General features: G+C 39.5%; 1 protein-coding gene across 6 annotated transcripts in view; it reads right to left on the reverse strand.

Annotated features, from left to right (window-relative positions):
• The window catches only part of SGIP1 (SH3GL interacting endocytic adaptor 1), a 204894-nt gene extending 184067 nt beyond the window's left edge, over positions 1–20827 (reverse strand). For 5 of the 6 annotated variants that reach the window (XM_081305077.1, XM_081305075.1, XM_081305074.1 and 2 more), the window contains exons 1-2: positions 20445–20827; positions 19463–19585 (exon numbers count right to left, since the gene is read on the reverse strand). In XM_081305077.1, the coding sequence (XP_081161203.1) occupies positions 19463–19472 (10 nt within the window). In that variant the 5' untranslated portion in view covers positions 19473–19585; positions 20445–20827. Of the gene's footprint in view, positions 1–19462; positions 19586–19891; positions 20053–20444 lie in introns of those variants that run through there. The other variant, XM_081305073.1, reaches the window with a different exon arrangement.
• Between the last annotated feature and the right edge of the window lie 808 nt (positions 20828–21635).

The following is a 21635-nucleotide window of genomic DNA, read 5'->3' on the forward strand; positions in this document are numbered from 1 at the left end:
AGCATCCAATTGGTGCTTCATGGAAAGTTCTAAGTGCAACTGGCTCTGAGAGTCATTTTGAGTTCTTTGCTCCCTCCCTTCACACCAGCACGTGAAGTTACCATGTGTACCCTGATGCCTGACTGGTACCGAGCAGGTGAGCAGAAAGTCTCCATTCTCTCTGCTTCTGTCTGTCCTCTAGGACTGCAAGACTCAGCTCAACCTCAGCACAATGTGGGGCTTGCTTCAGCATCCTCCAGCATTGTGAATACAGGTGGCTGGGGAGCTGGAGACACAGGAATTGCAAGAGTTAAGAGAAAAGCAAAACTTGGCTGATGTATTGGTCTCTGAGGTCCCGGTGGCAGTCAGCCAACTTGCTTTGTTGTGGCCAATGGGAACTTGAAAATGAACAAATGGGAAGCACCTTAAAGGGAGGACTTGTTTTGCTTTCTTCCTGGGGGAAGGGCTTTCCTTGTGATGGTTGAAGTCATTTCTCCTTCCACCTGAGGTTGGGATTTTCTCATACAAATTACCTATCATTCTGCAAAACCAAACAAAAATTAGTGAAGAAAACTGATTAGGTGAGCAATTACTATGTGCCAGGCACAAAGCTAAACACTTTAAATATGTTAACTTATTTATTCCTCACAAAAACTCTGAAATAGGCATTAGTATTATAATACTGATTTTAAAGCTATGAAAACAAAATGGCAAAGAAAAGAGAGAGAGAGGAGAGAGAGAGAGAGAGAGATAGATAGATAGAGAGAGAGAGAGAGAGAGAGAGAGAGAGAGAGAGAGAAGCAAACTAGCTAGGACAGCACAGAGAATAAGTGAAGGGTTCAGGCTTGAAAACTAGCTTCTCAGGCTTCCATCTTATATGATGTTCTGCTGCTATGTAAACTTGAACAAATGAGGGAGTATCTAGGGCAGAGGCCACAGAACAGGAACACAGGAAGTGGCAACACAATGAAAACCAGGTAAGGGAACAGGAGAAGAAAAAGGAAAGAGAAAAGAAAAGAGGGCTCATTGTAGAAGGGCAAATTAGCACAGAGTATCTAAAAGAAGGCTGAAGAGAAAAGAAGGAAGGAAGGGTAGCGCAGTTCTGGAAATTATTTTGCTAAATAAAATCACTGAAGTTTCAAAAGGCCCTTTAAAATACATAAACAGCAAAACAGGCAAGTTCAAGAACTCAGAGGAGGCCATGAACAGTTCCCACCTGAAGTCCTTGCTTATGACAGTGGACAAGAGCCTTACCAACCCAGCCACATTACAGTAGCCCATGGTGACAATTGGTGGCAAACCATCGGTGGTCCCAGCCATCACATGAGCTGGGACTCAGGGGTACTACCCTGTTCTGCCATTCCATAGCTATGCATGTGACCTTGACCCTCAGTTTCCCCATTTATCAAATGGGATTAAGAATATTCTTCATAGGGTTATTGTAAGAGATAGTTAAGCCACATATATACAGACCTGGACTCAGAGTCCAGCACATTGAAAAACTGTACAGATTAATAACAAATATTAATTACTACCAGTCTTGAGTGGCTGTTGCCTGCCTTTCTGTGAGACAACCTCACCCTGAGAGAATCTGCAGAGTTTTTGACTTCCGTAAGTTTGAGGTCATGTGCTTTATACATGACATCCAACTCTACTGCTGTTTTTTTTTTTTTTTCCGCCCTGACTGAAGAACTTGCATTGAGAACAACAATCTCAGAGCAGAAGTAAAAGGCAACACCTAAGGGTTTATTTGTATTTCCTGCAGAGTAAATGGCATACATGCTCTATTTCAGGCCTATAAATAAACATGGAGAGGAGCTGCATAATTTTACATGTTTCTAAAATATGCAATTGATTAGAGTTATAGAGAACTGAGCATCTGTTAGGAATATTAAAATCAAAAGTGGTGTGAATTTGTAACTACAATGAAGGTATTAATGTGAAGTTGGGAACTCTAACCCTTTGCAAGCCACACAGTCAGAATGATTTTATTTCTCATATTAAACAAAGGTCAGCTGATGCTTGAATTTCCTCTGAAATGCTATAAAAGTTCTGTTATAGCGGAAACTAGAAGATGTACCCAATAATTGTTGAAGCTAGAGGGGGGAAATAGAGTTCCCATTCGCGCATAAGAGAATCTCAATAAATACTAAAAAAGGCATTGGAAATTTATCTCAAACATCTTAGATAGTTCATTAAAAGTTGCTTTAAAAATACAGTGCCACAGAAAACTATAAAGCAGAATTCAAGAAACTACAAACAAATCTGATTAAATACCATCAAAACACAGAAATCCTGGATAACAGTTTTGTTACTTCTACCACCATTTATCCATTTTTTTTCATTAGCCAGCAATTTTGATTTGTGGTACTGTAGTTGTTTCATAGCATTATAGAAAACAAATACGTCTTTTAAAATGTATCATTTGTGTGATGAGTCATAAATTAGTGCAGTGAGTCATAAATTAGCTAAGGCTCAGTTTCTTATTTCTGTAAGAGGGATAATTATCACAGAATTGACCTCATAGAATGGTGAATCTTAGATGAAATGAATACTTCAGATAATTTCAACAGTTTCTTATATACCGCAAGAGCTCAAGAAATGGTTGCTATTTTTATGTTAATAAATCTGTACACTATTTGAACATTTCCCTCTCCTGGAGGAGGGCAGTAGTTATGTTTTACCTGCTTGTTAGGAGAATTATGGAACATTTCAGGGACAATGTTCTTTTCTGTCTTTCTTATTATATAATATACAGACACCCAGGGTTGTTGGGGGGCAGCTATCTTTTGGCTAAATTGAAGGGAATCTATCTTTTAGTAATACCTGATTAGAGAATAGGAAGAAAAGGAAAAAAAAATGAACTTGGATTTGAGCAATTTTGACAGAAGAAGCGATTGTGAGCTAATGCAGAAAGAGCTATTTCTCTCACCAATCTGATGGGGGAAATCACAGATTTGCCATGCATAGATGTATGTAACCCATGTGCTGATAATATTAAAAATTTTAAAAACACTTTTACAGGATTTGGTATGAAGAATAATGAAGCTGGAGGATTAGATCTGTGGCCTAGTGGTATGGTTTGAATGTGAGGTGTCTCCCAAAAGCTCATGTGTGAGACAATGCAAGAAGGTTCGGAGGAGAAATGATTGGGTTGTGAGAGTCTTAACCCAATCAGTGAATTAATCCCCTGATAGGGATCAACTGAGTGGTCACTGAAGGCAGGTGAGGTGTGGCTGGAGGAGATGGGAATTGGGGCATGGCTTTGGGGTGTATATTTTGTATCTGGCAAGTGGAGACCTTTCTCCCTGCTTTCTGATCATCATATGAGCCGTTTCCTTTTGCCACATTCCTCCACCACGATGTTCAGCGTCACCTTGAGCCCTGAGGAATGAAGCCAGCTGTCTATGGACTGAGACCTCTGAAACCATGAGCCCCCAAATATACTTTTCCTTCCCTACAATTGTTCTGGCCACGTCTTTTAGTCGCAGTAGTGAAAAAGGTGACCAAAACACCTAGTTTCTACGTCATGCTGAACAAGGAAGACTTTCTCAAAAATAATGGGAAGCAGCAATATCCTCCAGGTCGGTAACTCAGCCAGAACAGGTGCTAATAGCACAGAGTGGGTGCAGCAAGGAGCTCTTCAAAAGTCCTTAAGCAGAAAAAAGGTACCCTCCTTTACTTCTGGAAAGTTACCTAAAATGTTCCTGCTTTATTATGGAACAGCATAGCAACATAGCAGTTGTCATGCCAGCATTTTGATGACATTCATTTTAGAGAAAGAGCTATCAAATCAGGGGCCTTCCAAGAGAGAATTAAAGCCTGGATGGAAACAAAAATACTCTAAATTTCCAGTGTGGTTAGCCCCAGAAACTACTCAGATACCAGGTCAGAAGCTAGGTAAGCTGGCAGGAGTCAGGAAGCACAGGTGCAGAACAGATCTAGGCAAGTAACCAAGAATACAGCAAACAGACATCTTGGAGCACCTTGTAACAAGTCCCAGGAAGCCTCACTGAATGAGGACATGTAGAGGCATGGGGTAAAAGTCATATTAGTAATGAGAAGAGAAATGATAATAACAGCAGCTACGCTCCAATGAATGGAAAGGTAAGAGGGAATATGTTTGGCTAGACACGAACAGTGAGTAACATGTAATACATATAAAAACTTTTACTCACTCCTGCAGGACCAGTTCGGGTTTTGGAAACTGCCTTTCAGTACTTCCTTCATGGGACTTGGCTCATTTGTTATCATTGAGTGATCTGTATTCATTTAATATCTGTGTCACAAAACTCTAAGATCCACAAGGTCTATTTCACATGTACTCACCATGTTCATAGATAATACCTAGCACGATGTTTGGAAGCTCAATAAACACTTGCTGATAATCTTGTGACTTTATGACAGAAATATTTAAATAGCTAAGAAACACATGAAGGAGCAAAGGAGGAAGGAAGGAATGGAGGAAAGAAAAGAACAAACTTGAAGCTCAGGCTGGCCCACAGGCACAGTACTTCACAGGGTAAGAATCTAAACCCAATTATATTTAACTTCCAAGTCTTTTCCCTTAGCTGCTATATGGTATAAGGAATTACACAAAAGAAAACTAGAGTTTGTAGTATAAAAAAGACTGCAACGGGAACAACTCCTTTTTTTTTTTTTTTTTTTTTACAGAAAACCTCATATATTTTCCTCTGGGGTACAGATACATTTTATAGCACAGGGAGTTTTGGCATAGGTAGGAAGAGAGGGGCCGTGGAGTTGGAGAAGTGCAGTAGAGATCTCCCCAGTTGATAAAATTCTGAGAGGACACAAGAGGTTTTAATGGAAACATTTGTGGAGGAAAATGGAATACAGAGAGCCTGGCCTCTGTTAAGGGCAAGATCTCTTATGTACTTCTATCTTTCTGATCTGGCTTACACAGGAAGAGCCCCAGTGATGAAAGTCAGCCTAATAAACTAACGGATTCATTATCAAAATGACTATCAAAGAATCAAAGTACTTCAAAGCCATTTAAAAGTAAGTGCATGAAAATAAAGCACATGATACACCTGGATCACTAATAAAGTCTTTTTTTTTTTTAACCTCTCAACACACCTCTGAAAAAGCCTAATGCCAGAACCATTTGGATTAGAAAAAAAAAATTTAAAAAAACGACTCCATGGCTGAACTAAGTGTTTCCTTTGATTCCTCAGACCTCATCAGTGAGGGTGCCAATGGGTGGCTTGGAGGAGGGACACTGCCATGGCTTCCAATTTCCATCAGCTTTCCCGAAAATGAACAGAAATTTAAATAAAACCATAGTACGTATTACCAAACACAGATTCAAAACAACACTCCATTAAAATAAAAAAAAACCTGTCATCTGTAGCTGCTGACGTCCATCCAAAACCCAAAGTAATTGTTTAAAGATGCAAACGAGCTCATGACCTTCTCCTTAAACTCCTCCAGTGGCTTTCCATGACCTCAGAATAGATTCCAGATCGTCTCATTGTTCACAAAGCCCTTCCTGACCTGAATCTTGTTCTTCTCTCCTGTCTCTTTTCCTCCTTATTGGTCTCTGGTCTCCACTCAGTTTTTTTTTTCTTGATCCTTGAGCAGCTTATAAGTCCTAGGCCCCTTGTCTCTGTTTTTCTCATTGAAATGTTCTGTTCTTCAGTTTTCTTGTGCTTCTTTCATTGTTTTTTTTTTTCACCATCTGAAGCTAAATTTTGTAGTCATTTTTCTTATCTCCTTATCTGCTAGAATACAAGTCTAGTCCATGAGAGCAAGATCTCTAAGTGTATCGTGTTTGTCTCATGCCCAGACTGGTAGCTAGAGCATAGCATTCCATGGTCACTACAACACTTCCTCTGTGTCCACACCAAAGTGTAATCAAGAGTGTGCCAAGCTCCGTCCTTCAATGTGCCCTGGGAACTATGTTGCCATGAATCTGAAGACAGCAGAAAACTCAAGAGAAGATATCCAGATTAAAATAATTTGATCTGGCATTTAGAGTGAGAGGATTAGACTGAATCCTCTCTATCTATAATCTGAAACTTTATACAGGTCTCTATTTGGTTTTGTAACTAGGCCAAGACAGATTTCAGTTGAACACACTTTAAACTGGTTTTAAATTGACTCACTACATATCCATTATCAGTAACAATATGTTAAACAATATTACATATACCTTTCCTCATTCTAATAAAGAATTTATCAAATTAGGAAAGGTGCTCATCTCCTGGTCTCCAGAAATAAGCAAATCATTTGTGGGCATTAAAGATGGAGAGAAAAGGGATGATAGTAGCAGGGTTTCATCATGGATTCCTAACACTAGTCACTGGCTTCAAAATTATTTAGCCTACCCCTCAGTTGAAAAGCGTTTCCAAGATATTAAAGATGCTAATGGTTCTAATTCTGCATAATTTTGTATTTTAAAAATTATAGTTTTCAAAATACTTTCCCATATATTTTGTGCTTGTATATTTATTACCAAGTGCGAAAGTTAGGAATGCTCATATCATTTGCCATTCCACAGATGGAAAGGTAAAGAAGAGGTGACCTGCCTTAGAGGGATGGCCAGCTAGTAGAGAGATGTCAAAATTACTTCCTACTCACCTAGAACATTCTTAGCCTCATCTTTAATAACACCAAGAAACAAGGGTGCCAGGAAATACTAGTATTTCTTTGAATTAAAACCAATTTGTCTTTCTACCACCTGCTTTCTCTCTCCATTGTTAAATAGCTAGCCCAAAGTCATCCAGCTGACTGGGATAATGCCAAGGCTGGAACACAAGAGAGAAAGCTCATCCCCGTAGCAAGGTGGCTCATTAAACAAGAGCCAAGAATTCATATCAACCACGTGACTCACTAACCTGAGCAATTCCAGCTCAATACACAAACTAAGCTCCAGAAAATAGTCTCAACACCTGACCACAGGATAATAATAAATAAATTCTCATGCAATGAACTGTTATGAAGCCAGTACAAATAACACTTCTGGAGATGATTTCTTGATAATGACAGTGACAGTTAATGTTTCTTGATTAAATATTTACTTTGTACCAAATACTCTTCTTTGCATGTCTTATATGGGATATACGATATGATATGGTAGTAATGAGTTAAATTAATTTAATCCTCCATAATAATCTTTATAGGTAGAGATCATGTGTATAGAAGAAGAAACTGAGGCCCAGCGAGGTTAAATAACTTGAATAAGTTCATGCACCTGGTAAAGGTCAGGATTTGAATCTGAGCAGTTATTTCTAGAGCCCATTCTCTTTACAAATATAGACACTGCCTAGGATAGAGGATACAATCCAGTGTAAAGTGCAAAAGTCTTATGGGTATGTATGCCTGTGTTTATGTAATTTTAAACTTTTTGACATATATGGATAGATAATTTATTGAGTGCTTACTTAATATGCCAAGTACTAGGCTGAGTGTAAATGATACATTATCTCACTTAAGTTCCTTAACAATTGTTTATCATAGGTATTATTTCACCCATTTGATTGATGTGATCACTGGGGGTTAAGAAACTTCCTGACTCCAAAGTCCATGTTCCGCATTCTACAAATTGTAGCAGTATTGATTATTTCATAACAGTGAGATTATTGGCGATTTCAATATCTTCTTTGAGTCTTCCTATTTTTAAAAGTTCTACAATGAAAATGGGCCTCTCAAAATCAGAAGAAAACAATTAAACGTCAGGCAAGTGTGTGAGAAACCACATGCTGCTGGACCAGAGGGTGGCTCTCAGCCAGAGGGATCCTACACAGCAGATGGGTATTTGCAGGAGAGTAGAGAGAGCACAGTCGAAGCACACTCTTGATTACATTTTGGTGTGGACAAAGAGGAAATGTTGTAGTGACCATAGAATGCTATGCTTTAGCCACCGGTCTGGGCATGAGACACACTTGATACACTTAGAGTCCTTGCTCTCATGGATTGGACTTGTATTCTAGCAGATTAGGAGATAAGAATAAATGACTACAAAAGTAACATTTAATAAGCCTTTGCTATGGACCAAATGCTGTCCTAAAAGTTTTGCATATATTAGCTTATTCAATTCTCATAATAACCATACTGGATGGCTTCATCATTTTCCCAAAACTCTGTGATCCCTACACAGGATTTACGCAGTCACAGGATATTTATCAAGCACTTACACATGTCACACACTGGGACTGTCAAGCAAGATTTGGTCCCTGCCCTGGCAGAATCCTTGGTCTTCCATAACGAACCAACATGCAGGTACAAGAAAGTGATTTGCCTAACAGAAAATTGCAGCTAAGATTTGTTGGGAGCTTAATACTTAAGCAAAAGACTGCAGCATCAACCCCTGCCCCAGTTGCCTGCCTGCCTGCCAGCCTAACCTACAGATTTTGAATTTCTCATGACAGATGTAATCCAATTCCTGAAAAGTCTCTGTTTTGGTCTCTGTATGTCTGTCTGTCTCTCTCTCACATAGGTAAATCTCCTATTGGTTCAGCCATGCCTCTTTGGAGAACGCTGAGTGCTACCAGTGCACTTTCTGATTTAATTCTTACAACTTACATGTTAAATAACCTATGAGAAGAAGACTTATCATCATTCCCATTTTCCTAATTCAGAAATGTTTTTGCTAGCTTCCCAAGGTCACCCACATGGAGTTTAACCTAGGTCAATCTTAACTCCAAAGCCAATACTCTCCAGTCTTCCACTATGTGGCCTTGGGTGTCAGGAACCAAGAACCACCTGAGCACAGGGAAGGGAGCACCTCACCCAACCTGCTGCATGTGGGGAGGCTTTGTTGAAAAGGGTACTTTGGTTTGGACTTGAATGGTCAGAACTGACTGGTACTGCATAAAGAAGGGAAAGAATGGGCAAGGAGTTCTGTCTGGCTGGGACAGTGGGAGATGAGAGCACCAGGCAGCCTGTGTGTGACAGTCTTGCAGGGGATACTAAGGCATTTGGAATTCATTTTCAAAGCACAGGAGATAATCAAAGGCAGGTGAGGAAATTGATCTGTGACAGCTGAAAGGAGGACAAAATTGGAAGGTAGAAAGAGCAAAGCCTGATCAGCTTGTGAGCAGGGGAAAAAAGGAAGAGAACAGAGTCCAGAGCTCCTCATGAAGGATGTCTGCATCTCCGGAGGACTAATGATGTGGGACTGGAAGTAGGGAGGAATCATGAATAAATCCAAACTCTAACTCTAGTTGGCTATCTGGTAGACACAGTTCTTCAAATGAGGGACACAAGGAGGCTCAAAGAAGCCCATGGTTAAATTAGTAGCCCAGGAGCAGCAGAGTTCTACCTGCTGTAGGGCTTAAAGACCACTCCCTATCATTGTTGCTATAGCTTGGTGCTGTGAGCATTTTTTTTCACTTGTCATTTTCAGGGATTCTCTAAGGGCATTTGTAATGGTGGGTGCACAGCTAGACCACCAATTTTCTATTTAGTCTTTTATTTTATTTTTGTGGTGCTGGGCATTGAATCCAGGTTCTTATACATCAGAGGCAAGCACTCTACCAACTGAGCTATATCTCCAGCCCCTAGTCTTGATCACTGTATTTTAAATTTAGGAAACTGCCCATGGTAGGAAAAGCAAAGTGATGTCATTTCATGTGCCAACTTCAATCAACCCACAGAGGTGGTTTTGGAATATGATGTTGTGATAGATGCTGAAACCAGACTTCATTTTCAAAGCACAGGAGATAATCAAAGGCAGGTGATGTGATTGATTAATGATGCCATCCATAGTCAAGAAAAGAGCAGCTTATCACCTGGATATTGAGAATCAAAGATGATAAGATATATCATCTTTGGTGCAGGAATAATCTACATGAGAAACGAATCAGCAGGCAGTCATGTCTAGCCTCTAAATACTAGGGAATCAACAACTAAGGTAAGAAAGAACTTCATGAGAAAACAACTGGCATCTGCACTACACTCTTTCAGATGTTTTCATATTTATAATTTTATTTGATTTTTCACAACAATTCAATGAGATAGGAAGCCAAAGCTATTCTTCTCTTACAAATGGGGAGGCTGAGGCCAAAGCAGTTCCAGACCTCACTCAAGGTCATATGACTAGTAAAGAGGCACAGCCCCTCTTGGGTCTTCCTGCTCTACTGTCCTGACTCACCCACAGCAGATGCATGAGCTGTGAAAGCAGAGGAGAGAGTTATAAATGGTCACATTGTGTGTGCACTCAGTAGAATGATGACCCTGGGGACACATTTCATTTGTGTGTCTTTTGGCAGTCACCCAGCCATCCTCAGCACCTTTGAACGTGAAAGACACCATGGGTTCCAAGTCTTTGTCTATTCACATTTTTGGAATCATTACTAAAATAAACTTTGACTTGTCCTCTTACAAAGAGAATAAAAATAGTTGGGTAAGTTCTTTCACTTGGCCCTGGCTTCCTCAATGGTAAAACAAGGTTGGCCAGTTTGGTTACTCTTCAACTGATGGTACACAATATCATGTGTTCATGATAATGGCAACGCTTTCACAGAATGCCAGGGAACAGGAGCTCTTCCTAGGAGAAAAAGAACTTTTGTTCATAGTGGGAGCCAGGCTTTTCAATAAAATGTTTGTCAGATGGAAGCTGTGAAAGTTTAGAGTTCGCTGGGTTAGTGACATCACAGTGTGACCCTTCTCATCACACCATCCTGGTGACAATGAGTGGCCCTGAAAGGAGTTTTTTTGGAATAGGACACTTCTGTATTAGGTGGTCTTCAAGTTGATAGCAAGTCTGAAGGATCATGACCTGATAATAAATGAACTTGCTTAGTTATGGAGAAAACACTGTATCAAATCCAGGCAGTCTGATGTTTCCTTGTCATCCAGAAACCCAGCCAGACAATTTGAAGCATGAGCAGGACTTTTCATACTATGACACAAATAAAAGAGCACTGGACTAGGAGTCAGGATTGCTAGTTCTGTCACTTTATAGTTGGTCCCTTGAGCAAGTCACTAAACCTCACTGGGCCCCAGTTTCCTCCTATTTAAAAAAAGAATAGCAATACTTATCCTTTCCACCACACAGACATTGTGAGAATAAAATATGTACCTAAGTAGGTGACATCATAGACAGTTCTAGACTTGATTCTCCTGAGGTTGGGAACTGCAGTCGCCCCCCACCTTTCATTTTCAGTGTCTAGCACAGAATCTGAGACTAAATGTACTTATTGGCTCCAAATGTACTTGTTGAATGAAAAGCACTTTTTAAAACTTTTAAGTGTGTGCAAATGTCACATAATCTTAAAACAATGTGAGAACAATATTTTCCTTCTTATGCCGTTTATTAGAGATATGTAAGATGGATAAGTTTGTTAGCTTTGCATTGATTTGATCAAAATATCTGATAAGAACAACTTAAGAGGAGGGAAAAAGTTTATTTTGGGCCTATGGTTTCAGAGGCTCAACCCATGATCAGCTGACTCCATTGCTTTGGGCCCAAGGTGAAGCAGAATATCATGGTGGAAGGGCATAATGAAGGAAAGCTGTTCAGCTCACGGCAGCTGGGAGACAGTGAGAGAGCAGAGAGTCAGGGACAAGATTAGTTACCAAGACCATACCACCAGTGATCTACTTCCTCTAGCCATGCTCCATCTACCTAGAGTTATCACCCAGTAGTCCATTTTGATTATTAATCCATCATGGATTAATTCACCCATGAGGTTATAGCTTTCGTAATCTAATCATTTCACCTCTGAACAATCCCTGCATTAATACGAGAGCTTTTGGGGGGATATTAAAGGCACAAATTACAACAATAATTTCTCAACCTTTTTAAGAATCCTAAAGCAATTGTCAAGGTGCATAATAGAAGTGGATATGAACCAAGAGTAAAAATGAGTATCTTTGGAGTATGGCCTAAAATTTATGAGATGACACACCTTTCTGATTCTAGAATAATCCTTATTGTGGGGCTAACATCTTGACTATGGAGAATTTCAAGCTCAGAGATCCAGCTGAGATTTCAGCTCTAACTTTGAGCTTGGAAGAATGAGCTAAGGCAATGACATGACATTCAGCCATTTACTGAAATATGTGGGAAGAATAAATCCAAGAGGTATCGTCATTAGACATTTGTAGACTCAATGTGAAAACTGCAGTTTTCTGAATGCCCAACTGTCATTTAGTCCATGAATCACAAAGGCTAATGTTGACAGACTTCTGCATAGGAAACTTGCTTTCTTACCAATGAAGAAGACTCATAGGTGCCTATTTATATATTACCTTTCTGTGTTCTTTTCCTGATCACTTTCCCTGATCCAGACATATTAGCCTCCTTGCTGTGCCTAACACATTGCCATTCTGATCCTTTACAATTGCTGTTTCCCCTACTTCTTGAACTCTTTATGTAAATAATCACACAGCCACTGCCTTCCTTCTGTCCCTCAAGTCTGCCCAAATGTCTCCTCCTCAAGGTCTTTCATCGTCACTCTCTTTATAACAGCAAACACATGCAATTCATTCTATTCTTTTCCCAAGTACTTACCCCCGTCTAATGTACTATGTATTTTATGTTTTTTAAATCATCTCACTCTTGCATCAGAGAGGAAACTCGACATAGGAAGAAATTTTTTTTTATCTATTTTGTTCACTATTGAACTCACAGCATCTAGAACGATGCCTGAAACATTTGTTAGGTAATTTTTGAAGAATAAAGGAAGAGTGCAATAGCAGGTACTATTAAAGGAGAGTTGCATAAATGCACTTTTCTTCTTCTAATACAGCAAAAATGCAAAACCAACTGGTGGCATACAGACAGAATAACAGTGGACAAAAGGTTACAGCAACAAGAAGAAGAGAGCATTGCATTCAAATTGTTTGTGTGCCAGATGCAAGCATATTTTTAAGGTGAGAGGAAGTGGAGTCAATCTTTAGAATTCAGCCTTTGGAGGGAATCAATGTGGAGAATCCAAATCAATCAGCAAATGCCAGAGACTCTTGGAGCTGGAAGTTCTAGAGGTATGGCAGATCAAAAATCTCATTTTGTTTGCAAGGAAGCAGAGCCCTGGAATGTAAAGTAACTTTTTCAAGGCACACAGCCAAGCAGTCACAACACTCAGACTCAAACTCAAGTCTGACTTCTGGGTCTGTGCTATTTCTACCAAAAGCCCAAACTGCACAATTTCACCCAGCACCTTGAGCTCCTAAAATTAGCCAATACTCCAATCAGAAAATTTGGCATCTGAAAAACTTCACATACCACAACACTGCCATTGCACACATGAACACGTTGTATGACATTACATTTATCTATATTCATTTATTTATTTAAAAATAATTTCCCTGATTTCAAGTCAAGCCTTCTGACTCTAGAAGACACCATTTTCAGGGTTAGTCATAAAGCAGAGAAAAGGTAAAAGAACCCAGGAAGAGAGAACTGGGAAGAATGATTGGGAAAAATGGAGCAAGAAAAGGCAAAAAGAGGGAAGAAGAGAAAAAAGCATACAGGATACTGAAAAAAAAAAACTGACTCATAATTTCTTTGAAGAGCTGTGCCATGATGTATATCTTTCCATTATAAAAATCATTTCCTTAAAAATAATCACCAGTTGCTGGGGTTGTGGTTCAGTGGTAGAGTGCTTGTGAGGCCCTGGGTTCCATCCTCAGTACCACATAAAAAATAAACGAATAAAATAAAGCTATGAAAAAAAAGTTACCTTCATTAAAAAAATAATAATCACCCAAACAATTAAAGCTCAACTATGTGTTCTCAAATGAACTCTTTATTTTGCTTCTCAAAATGTATTATCTATGTCTCACAATTTAACACTTCATAATACATTGTCTTATTTTCTAATTGTGTCATGTTTGTGAGTTTTGTTTCTCCGGTGAGAATGTAAGTTGAACATAACTTTTTCCTATTAAATATAATGATACCAAAATAATACCTAAAAAAGTACAATAAGTCATCAGAGTCATTTGGACTTAACTTTACTCATTCAGTAAACAAACATTCTAGTTATCTACTGGGGGCTGCAGGAACAGAGTTGAAAATGGTGGAGCAGATTCTTTCTCTTACAGAGCTTAACCTGTGAGTGAGACATTCAGGTAACACAAGGTTAAACAACAAGTCATAAATACAGCTCTGCGGATTCAGTGGCCCAAGTGTGTGTTTAGGAGCTTAAGATGACAAAAACGATAGGGAAGTCTTCCTGAGGATGCTAGTGTCACAAGAGAATTGGCAATTCAATGAGCTGGGGGAAGAGGAGGCAGGAAAGAGTTTATTCTAAACACTAGGATTATACACTAGTGTGCCTCTCAGTAAAGGATTAGATGAACTTGAAGAAGAAAGAAGGACAGAGAATGCAGGCTCTTATGGGATGTGGATTTTAAAAGAAATGGGAAGATAATGAATTTTTTAAAATAAGGTACTAACATGATATAAGGTATTGAAATATCTTTTTCTAATATCCTGTAGATGCAGTTAACTAACATGTAGATTGCAAAAATGGAGACCCCTTAAAGTAGACCCAGTAAAGTATCTTCCAAAAAAAAAAATGGAGATCCCCCTAAAGTACTTCTCCCATAGCTTTCTCACCCTAATCAAGCCATTCTGTGCCCATAGATATATCTGGCAGTCACCACACGATTTGTTTAGACCCAGCACCTCTGCCCATAAGTCACTTTCTCCTAAGGGATTCTTCCCTTTTAATGTTTCCCAGCCCCTTTGTATCTATGACCTCCTTCTTCTTATTTAGTTAATTTATTCTCAGGAACTTTTTCAGATATACAAGTCCAAATTCATTATAATCTGTTATTCCTTTTCTCCCTTTGTCTTTTTATAGTCATCTCAGTAAGTTCTCTGTCCTTCTCCTTCAACTCCATTTTTGAATTTATGTAATAACCTTACTCACATTTAATAAGAGTTAATATGATAAAATTGAATTAAAAACAAGCCACAAGAATGAAAGTAAAATTGAAAATAATTGAAAAATCCAGTGCTATGAGTCTTTAAAATTTTTTGAAAATATCTAACAATACCTTCAAATATTCTCACCAGCTTCTCGTTATCCTCTAATTAAGACTTCTTTGTTAATAATTAGATAAACCAGGCTGGAAGACTAATAGCAATAACAAACAGCAATATTTGAAATTACAAATATATTTAATGCCATCATTCATTCCCCTTCTGGCTAATCACTATGGTAACTGTACTGTTATTTATACATCTCATTGTAGATATGTGATAATATTGGGCTAATAGCTTTCAATGGACTAGTGTGATACCATCATTTATGTCACTGTTACTATGAGAAAACACGTTCCAGTAACTCACAACTTGGTGACTTTCTGCAACTTGTTTATTTGAAACACAGGTAGCAAATATGCCAACTGCAACAGAAAGAATTGTTCAGAATCATCTAGCATGGATTATCTAAAATTTTTTAAGACTATGTATTCTTTTTAGAGATTTAAAGTTGACCTTAGAATTAGATGGGAACTTATACATCTAAAGAGTCTCAAACAACACAGTCCCAGAGAAGGAAAAAAAACTATATAAATGATGGGATAGATATTAGAATCTCACACACACGCTTAGATTTTCTAAAGTAGCTTCACTATTTGAGGTAAGGGGATTGGCAGAGCTAATTAGAAGCATTCTCTTTAAAAACTTCTTAGCTAACTGTAAAATAAATAGTTCCAGCTTCAATTGCTTTCTTCCTTTTTGATCACATCAAAGAATTTTTTTAAGTATTATAAAACTCCATTTCTATATAGGAAAAAAAGCCTTTATTGTTTATAGGGCTTACTGCAATAACAGAATTTCAGTTAACCTCAAATAGTGTCCAAACCATCTAAATAATGATTTTGGACAGAAAAGGAATTAGAAAGGAACCAAAGGATATGGTTCCATGAATTCTCATATTTAAAATGGAGAAAAATGGAATATATAACTAAAGAAACAAAGGCCTCTTTTTTTTTCATTTTAGCTACCTTGCCCATCCTCATACAAAATTAAAAGAAAAAATTTCTAGAAGGCCAATTTCTAGAGTCTTGTTGTTGAATGGACTTAGGTTCAAATTTCATTCCATCATTTTCTGTGTCAAGTGTATTATCTTTTATTTTTGAGATTTAGAAAAATTTCTGCAAAAGTACTGCTATATTAAATACATTTATTTTCAGTAGTAAACATAATACAATGTTTTAAATCACCCTGAATTTCAATGAAGCCCTTAAAATACACTTGCTAATTTTGAACATTGTTATATAGTATGAAACAATCAGCACCCAGAAACTTATCTTTCTGATTCAGCACCTAAAACCCTGAGTATGGAATTAAAAACACAAAGCACTTTCAGTCACTTCTGCATGAACAAGGAAAGTTCTTTCCAGGCAGCCTCATGAATAAAAAGATTCTAAGAAATACTGGCTTGGCCTCACTATCTTTAGAAACATAACTTTAAAAATGCCATTTTTAAACTTTAATAATAATATATGGAAAATAGTCCTGAATAGTTGCCCTAACCAAATAGACTACATTGTAAGTGTAGCCAATGCACACACACTTAAGCAAATAATCCCCTTTATTGCTTATCTTTCCCTTCACATTTATACCACATATGATCTATATCATTGGGCTTTCTTCAGAAAAGTAACAAATCAATACCAAACACTTCCAAAAAAGGAAGAATGTAGTAAGCAACAAATCAAGTATTTTTTTAAATATATATTTTTAATAAACATAGTTGATATAGAATCATGAACCCACAAACTACTGGTGGCCCCCTTAAGGTCCCTGCAGAATTATTAAGCTGTCTTTCATGACCTTAGAATCACTGGGGAGGTAGTTACATTCCTCTTCTATGACCAGGATTCCGAATAGGCTGTTGAATGAATGGAGCCTGTATCCTGTCCCACAAAAACAAGGACACAAAACTAAACTATGCACCATTCCATTGCATATTTGTTTACTCTTGTTTTACACAAAGTAGAGAAGTGGCTTTGAAAAGTTGCCCTGGCCATGCTTTTTTTCTGAGCAGCAGATTAAAATACTTCAGCAATATAGAATTATTGCAGCCATTCATTCTCCCCCTCCATAGAAAGCTGTTCATGTGGCTGACTGTATGTGTGAGTGACTGTGTGTGTGAGAGAGACACATGTACAAGTTGAGATCAGACACTATTTTAACGAGCTAGATATTTGGTGGCACATTCTCAGAGTCCACTGATATTTCAGCTAAGACAACATTTTAGGATGTCTTTTAGGGGGTTTCTTGTCTTTCCAAGGTTACTATGATAGATATAACACCTTGGCTTTTTTTTTTTCAGGTGACTTAAGTGAAAATAACCATTATGTCACATCTTCAGAGTAAGAACAATTCAGAGGTGAAATTCTGGAATACAATATCAGAAATACAAACAGATTATTGCCAAAGAGATTGGCAACTAAGTTGGAAGACCACTGGCATGAAGATGGATTTCTGGTTAAGGTTCCTACCTGCTTTCCCAAGGTCACTGAACCATTAAAATAACAAGGTTTGAAAAGAATTTAAATAGCGACTATAGGTAGAAAAAATTATTTGCTTCACTTTAATTTTTAAACTAGTGGCAATATCTGTCCAAATTCTCTTGCAAGGGTCTGATACAAGGCAACTGCATCCAGTGTCACCTCTAATTCCTACCAGAGCTAAGATAATATCCTTCATTAGATAAATTTGGCAAACCCCTCGATAGTGCTAATTCAGCTCCAACCCAAGTCTTTGTTACAGTTCTCATTTCAGTTTAGGCAGCTCAGATAAGCTTATCACAGGGCTTTCAACTGACATTCTGGGTTGGCACAATAGACCATATTACCAGGGAGGATCATTAATGAGCATCAGTAAATGTTACTACCTTCAGAGAAGATACTAGCTCTGTAGTTTGCAAGGCAAGAAGTACAATGTTAGATCTTCCAATTGCCCATATATAACTGGAATCTAATCAGAATGAGTGCAGATGCATTTTTATGAAAAGCTACAAGAAATTTATCTGGCGAAATACAGTGCTTCCATATAGAAGATTTAAAAAAAAACTGAAGAAGATAATCCACATAGACTTTTAATTGAAAAGTACATAAGTGATGCTCTCTTTGCCTTACCTTGTTATTCAAAGATTAAACTCATTTTGAATTAATGAAAAATGGTTTAATCTTAGAGTGCTAGCAGTCTCAATTTATTTAGGCCTGCCTATTTTTAAAGAACTAGCTTGAGATCCCTTTACAAACAAGATCAGGTTCCATAAAAAAACGATACCCAATCTCTCTTATAAGGCTATTTTCCAAAATCTGTGGGTTTTGACTCTGGAATTCTTCACTCCCCCAAATCACACTAACAACATTTGACATGATGACAGGGAGAGCAAAAAGAATTCATTTCTGCCAAATAAGTACACTGCTGTTTTTTTGAAACCATCCTCCCCTTAATTCCATTTTGGTAAATTTCTAAGGAATATTTAAAATTGAAAAGACAGACTTTGGCTTAAGAGGTAGCCTCTCTGCCATTTTCATGGCTGATTTGAGACCCATTATGTACTCAATTCTGCACTGTAAAATCCAGGCTGGGGACAAATTTCTGCCTGTCATCTTAGGAAAGGCCAGGAGTTTTGCACCATCCTGTAGTGTGAAAACAGAAAATCAAAGCTCGCATAGAGCTGACTGCTTCTTTCCTGATCTGCTTGCAGCTTTTTTGAGGCAATCTTGGCTGTCACTATCTCAGCCTGGGAAGGGTAATTTGGTAGAATAATATATAGTTTAAATAGCATCTCCCCAGGGAAAGTTCCTCCTTACACTTAATATTAAATGCAAAAAGATAATCAGCAAGTAATCATTGGATGCTTGGCTAAGAACCATTGCATGGGGAAAGCTTTTAGGAAGCACATTTTTTTTTTTAACCTGATAAGATCCTGATTCAGGAGCCAAGAGGCCCAGATATTTTCCTTATATTGTTCATTCTTTGCAATGGCATAAATGTAAAACTTCAGTTCATGGACCAAATTTGCTGTAACCATCACTCTAATTATATGATGTAAATTGCAGAGACAAAAATATAAGAATTTTTTTAAAAATTTTAAGCAGCTCATTGAAAATGACAGTAAGGATAACTCTGTAAATGACCTCTCCTGTCTAATGTCAATTTCAGAAAACAAGTTTCCATTGTAAATGTTTAATCAGTGTAGTTCCAGGAACCCAGCAAAGAAACCCTTATCTTCTCTCCCAACTTATTTGCTCTGCAAGCTCTTTCCTAGCTCTAGCTCAGCTTCCTACAAATACTTTAGGCTTTTCTCTCTCAAAGGAGCTGGGAGCTCTCTGTAGGTTCTGAGCTAGACAGAAGCCCTGTGGTTGATTCCATTAGTCCAAGCCCTGGTTCTCTGCAAGGAAACTGCAGCATTTATGCTTACAAAACCCTGGCAACCAGGTTCTAGAATGGCCACCAACACTGGCTGCACACATTCTTCTGCGCTGTTTTGCCCAAATCTTGCCCGAAGCCAGCCAACCTCAGCAGAAAGCATCCTACCTTCCATCATGGTGGCAGAATTGCATTCCTTAATTTCCAAGGAGTCTGAAAAAACACAGGAGGATAGGCTTCCAGGTCTCAGTTAAGTCCTCCCAACGCCGCTGCTGAGGTCTGCAGTGTCAGCTGCCGAAGCCAAAGGAGACAAGTGTTAACCGGAAAGACAGGCCATGGATGCTTGCTGGTGCTGCTTCACCTACAGGCTCCCAGGAAGATGCTGAGAGAGAAAGGCAGAGGAACAGCAAGCCAGCCGAGCTGCACCGCCTGCGCTGCCTCGGCCAATCCCTTCAGCTCTGGACCGCGTCACATGGTAGCCAGCCTGCATCTCCTGACACAATACCCCCGGAGAGCACACGGAACCTATTTCCCTTCCCCATTCCTCTCCACCCCAGCGCCTCCCGTTTGTCACCAAATACATAGCCCCTTCCCCACCTGGTGACGCACTTCCCCCCGCCCCTCCGCGTCTTCTTAAACCTATTGCAGCGCCTGGGTGCCCGAGATTAATTATCAGGCGCTGCCACCTTAACAGCGGACTCTAGCATGAAAGGAGCACCTAAGTGGCTCGCTGCGGCGGGGATTTTTTTTTTTTAAGAAAAACTTCTTAATAATTCCGTGCAGCCCGAAGTCTTGGCAACACGCTTTTAACGCTCCCCTTCCAACCTCCTTTTGCCCTGAAGGAATGCCAAAAGTCAGTACCCGTGGCTTCTGCGCACATCTGTGAGTCAGTCAGTCTCTCTCTCTCTCTCTCTCTCTCTCTCTCTCTCTCTCTCTCTCTCTCACACACACACACACACACACACACACCTCCATTCAAGAGAGAAAAAAAGCAATCCGTTGACGTCACATCATAAACAATTATCCCCCAAAGGATGATGCAGAAAAAAATTTCACCCCAGCTGCCTTGGAGAGAGCCAGGGAATTAATTGCGCATGACATGCCGAAGGGCTGGGAACTGTCATTAAAACAAAGAAACAAAAGAACCCACCCGAGTGGGGCTCTGGAATCAAACTGGCAACGCTTGAGATCATTTCTGGGGCGGGAGGCGGGAGAGAGGGGAGAAGGCAGGGAGCGGAGGCCTCAGCCGGACCGATGACAGCTGTGCACGTCGGCTTCCTCCCACTTTAATTTGGGCCAGCAGGCCAGGCCGCAGACAGACCCCAGGACGCCTCTGGACAACCGGTTCGAGTCCCGCGGCCGCCGCGTCCTCCCTGCCGAGCGCGCACGTGAGCCGCCTGGCTTCCCCAGGTAGGGAGCTTTCTCGCAACCGACTGTGGCTACAGCTGCCAACTGCACTCCCCGTAGGGAACAGACTTTCTTCGAAATGACACGTTTTTCGAGACGCGTCTCTGGCATCTGGATTCTCCCTTCAAGCCCGTTCGTTCACCCTGGTGGAAATCCGGAGGGAGGCAATTGTGCCTGGCGGCGGCGGGAGGGGTGGGCGGAGCCCTGGGTTTGGCAGTTCCAGGATGGGATCTAGGTTCCTGTGTCTGCCTAGTGGGAAGGATTCCCGGGCACCCGTTCTGGTTGGGTTGAGAGTTTGTCATCTGACTACTCCCCAGAGACCCCGGGAGCCTTTCAGAGGGCCCCAGGACCCGGTCCAATGATCCCTGCTTCTAAGAGGCTCAAACAGCAAAGGGAAAAAACAAAACGGGCTGGGTGGCCTAGGAGAGGGAGGGAGGGAGGGAGAGAGGGAAGGAGAGAGAGGAGGAGGAAGGGAGATGGCAGGCCAGCAAAGGACCTCTTAGGAACCCGGCTAGAGGACAGAGGAAGCGGGCACTTCTATATAAACTAGGAGAGAAGCTCTCAACATTGAAGCACTTTGAGTGACAGTTGAGAATGTACTCCAAAAAAAACTTTAAGAAGATGCATGACATGCTCAGGTTTGAGTCTTTAATATTATTATTAAATTATATTATAATTTATAATATTATAATATTATTTTAAATATTATTATTATATTATAATACACTCAAGAAGTTTTAATATTTGCTCAGCCCTTAACAAGGTCTGGCTGTTTCAATCAGAGCAAATGTGACCTATTGGTGGCTAAGAAATACTGAAGAAAAAATAACCAAAGAGGCCAACTGAAGCAGCACATCAACAGTTAAAAATGAAAACCAAAAACTCAGTTCCTTAGCAACTTACAAGTGTTTTAAAAATTGTTTTCCCTAAGGAC

This window comes from Spermophilus citellus (genome assembly GCF_964194105.1).
Source record: "Spermophilus citellus genome assembly, chromosome: 9".
NCBI classification, from domain to species: Eukaryota; Metazoa; Chordata; class Mammalia; order Rodentia; family Sciuridae; genus Spermophilus; species Spermophilus citellus.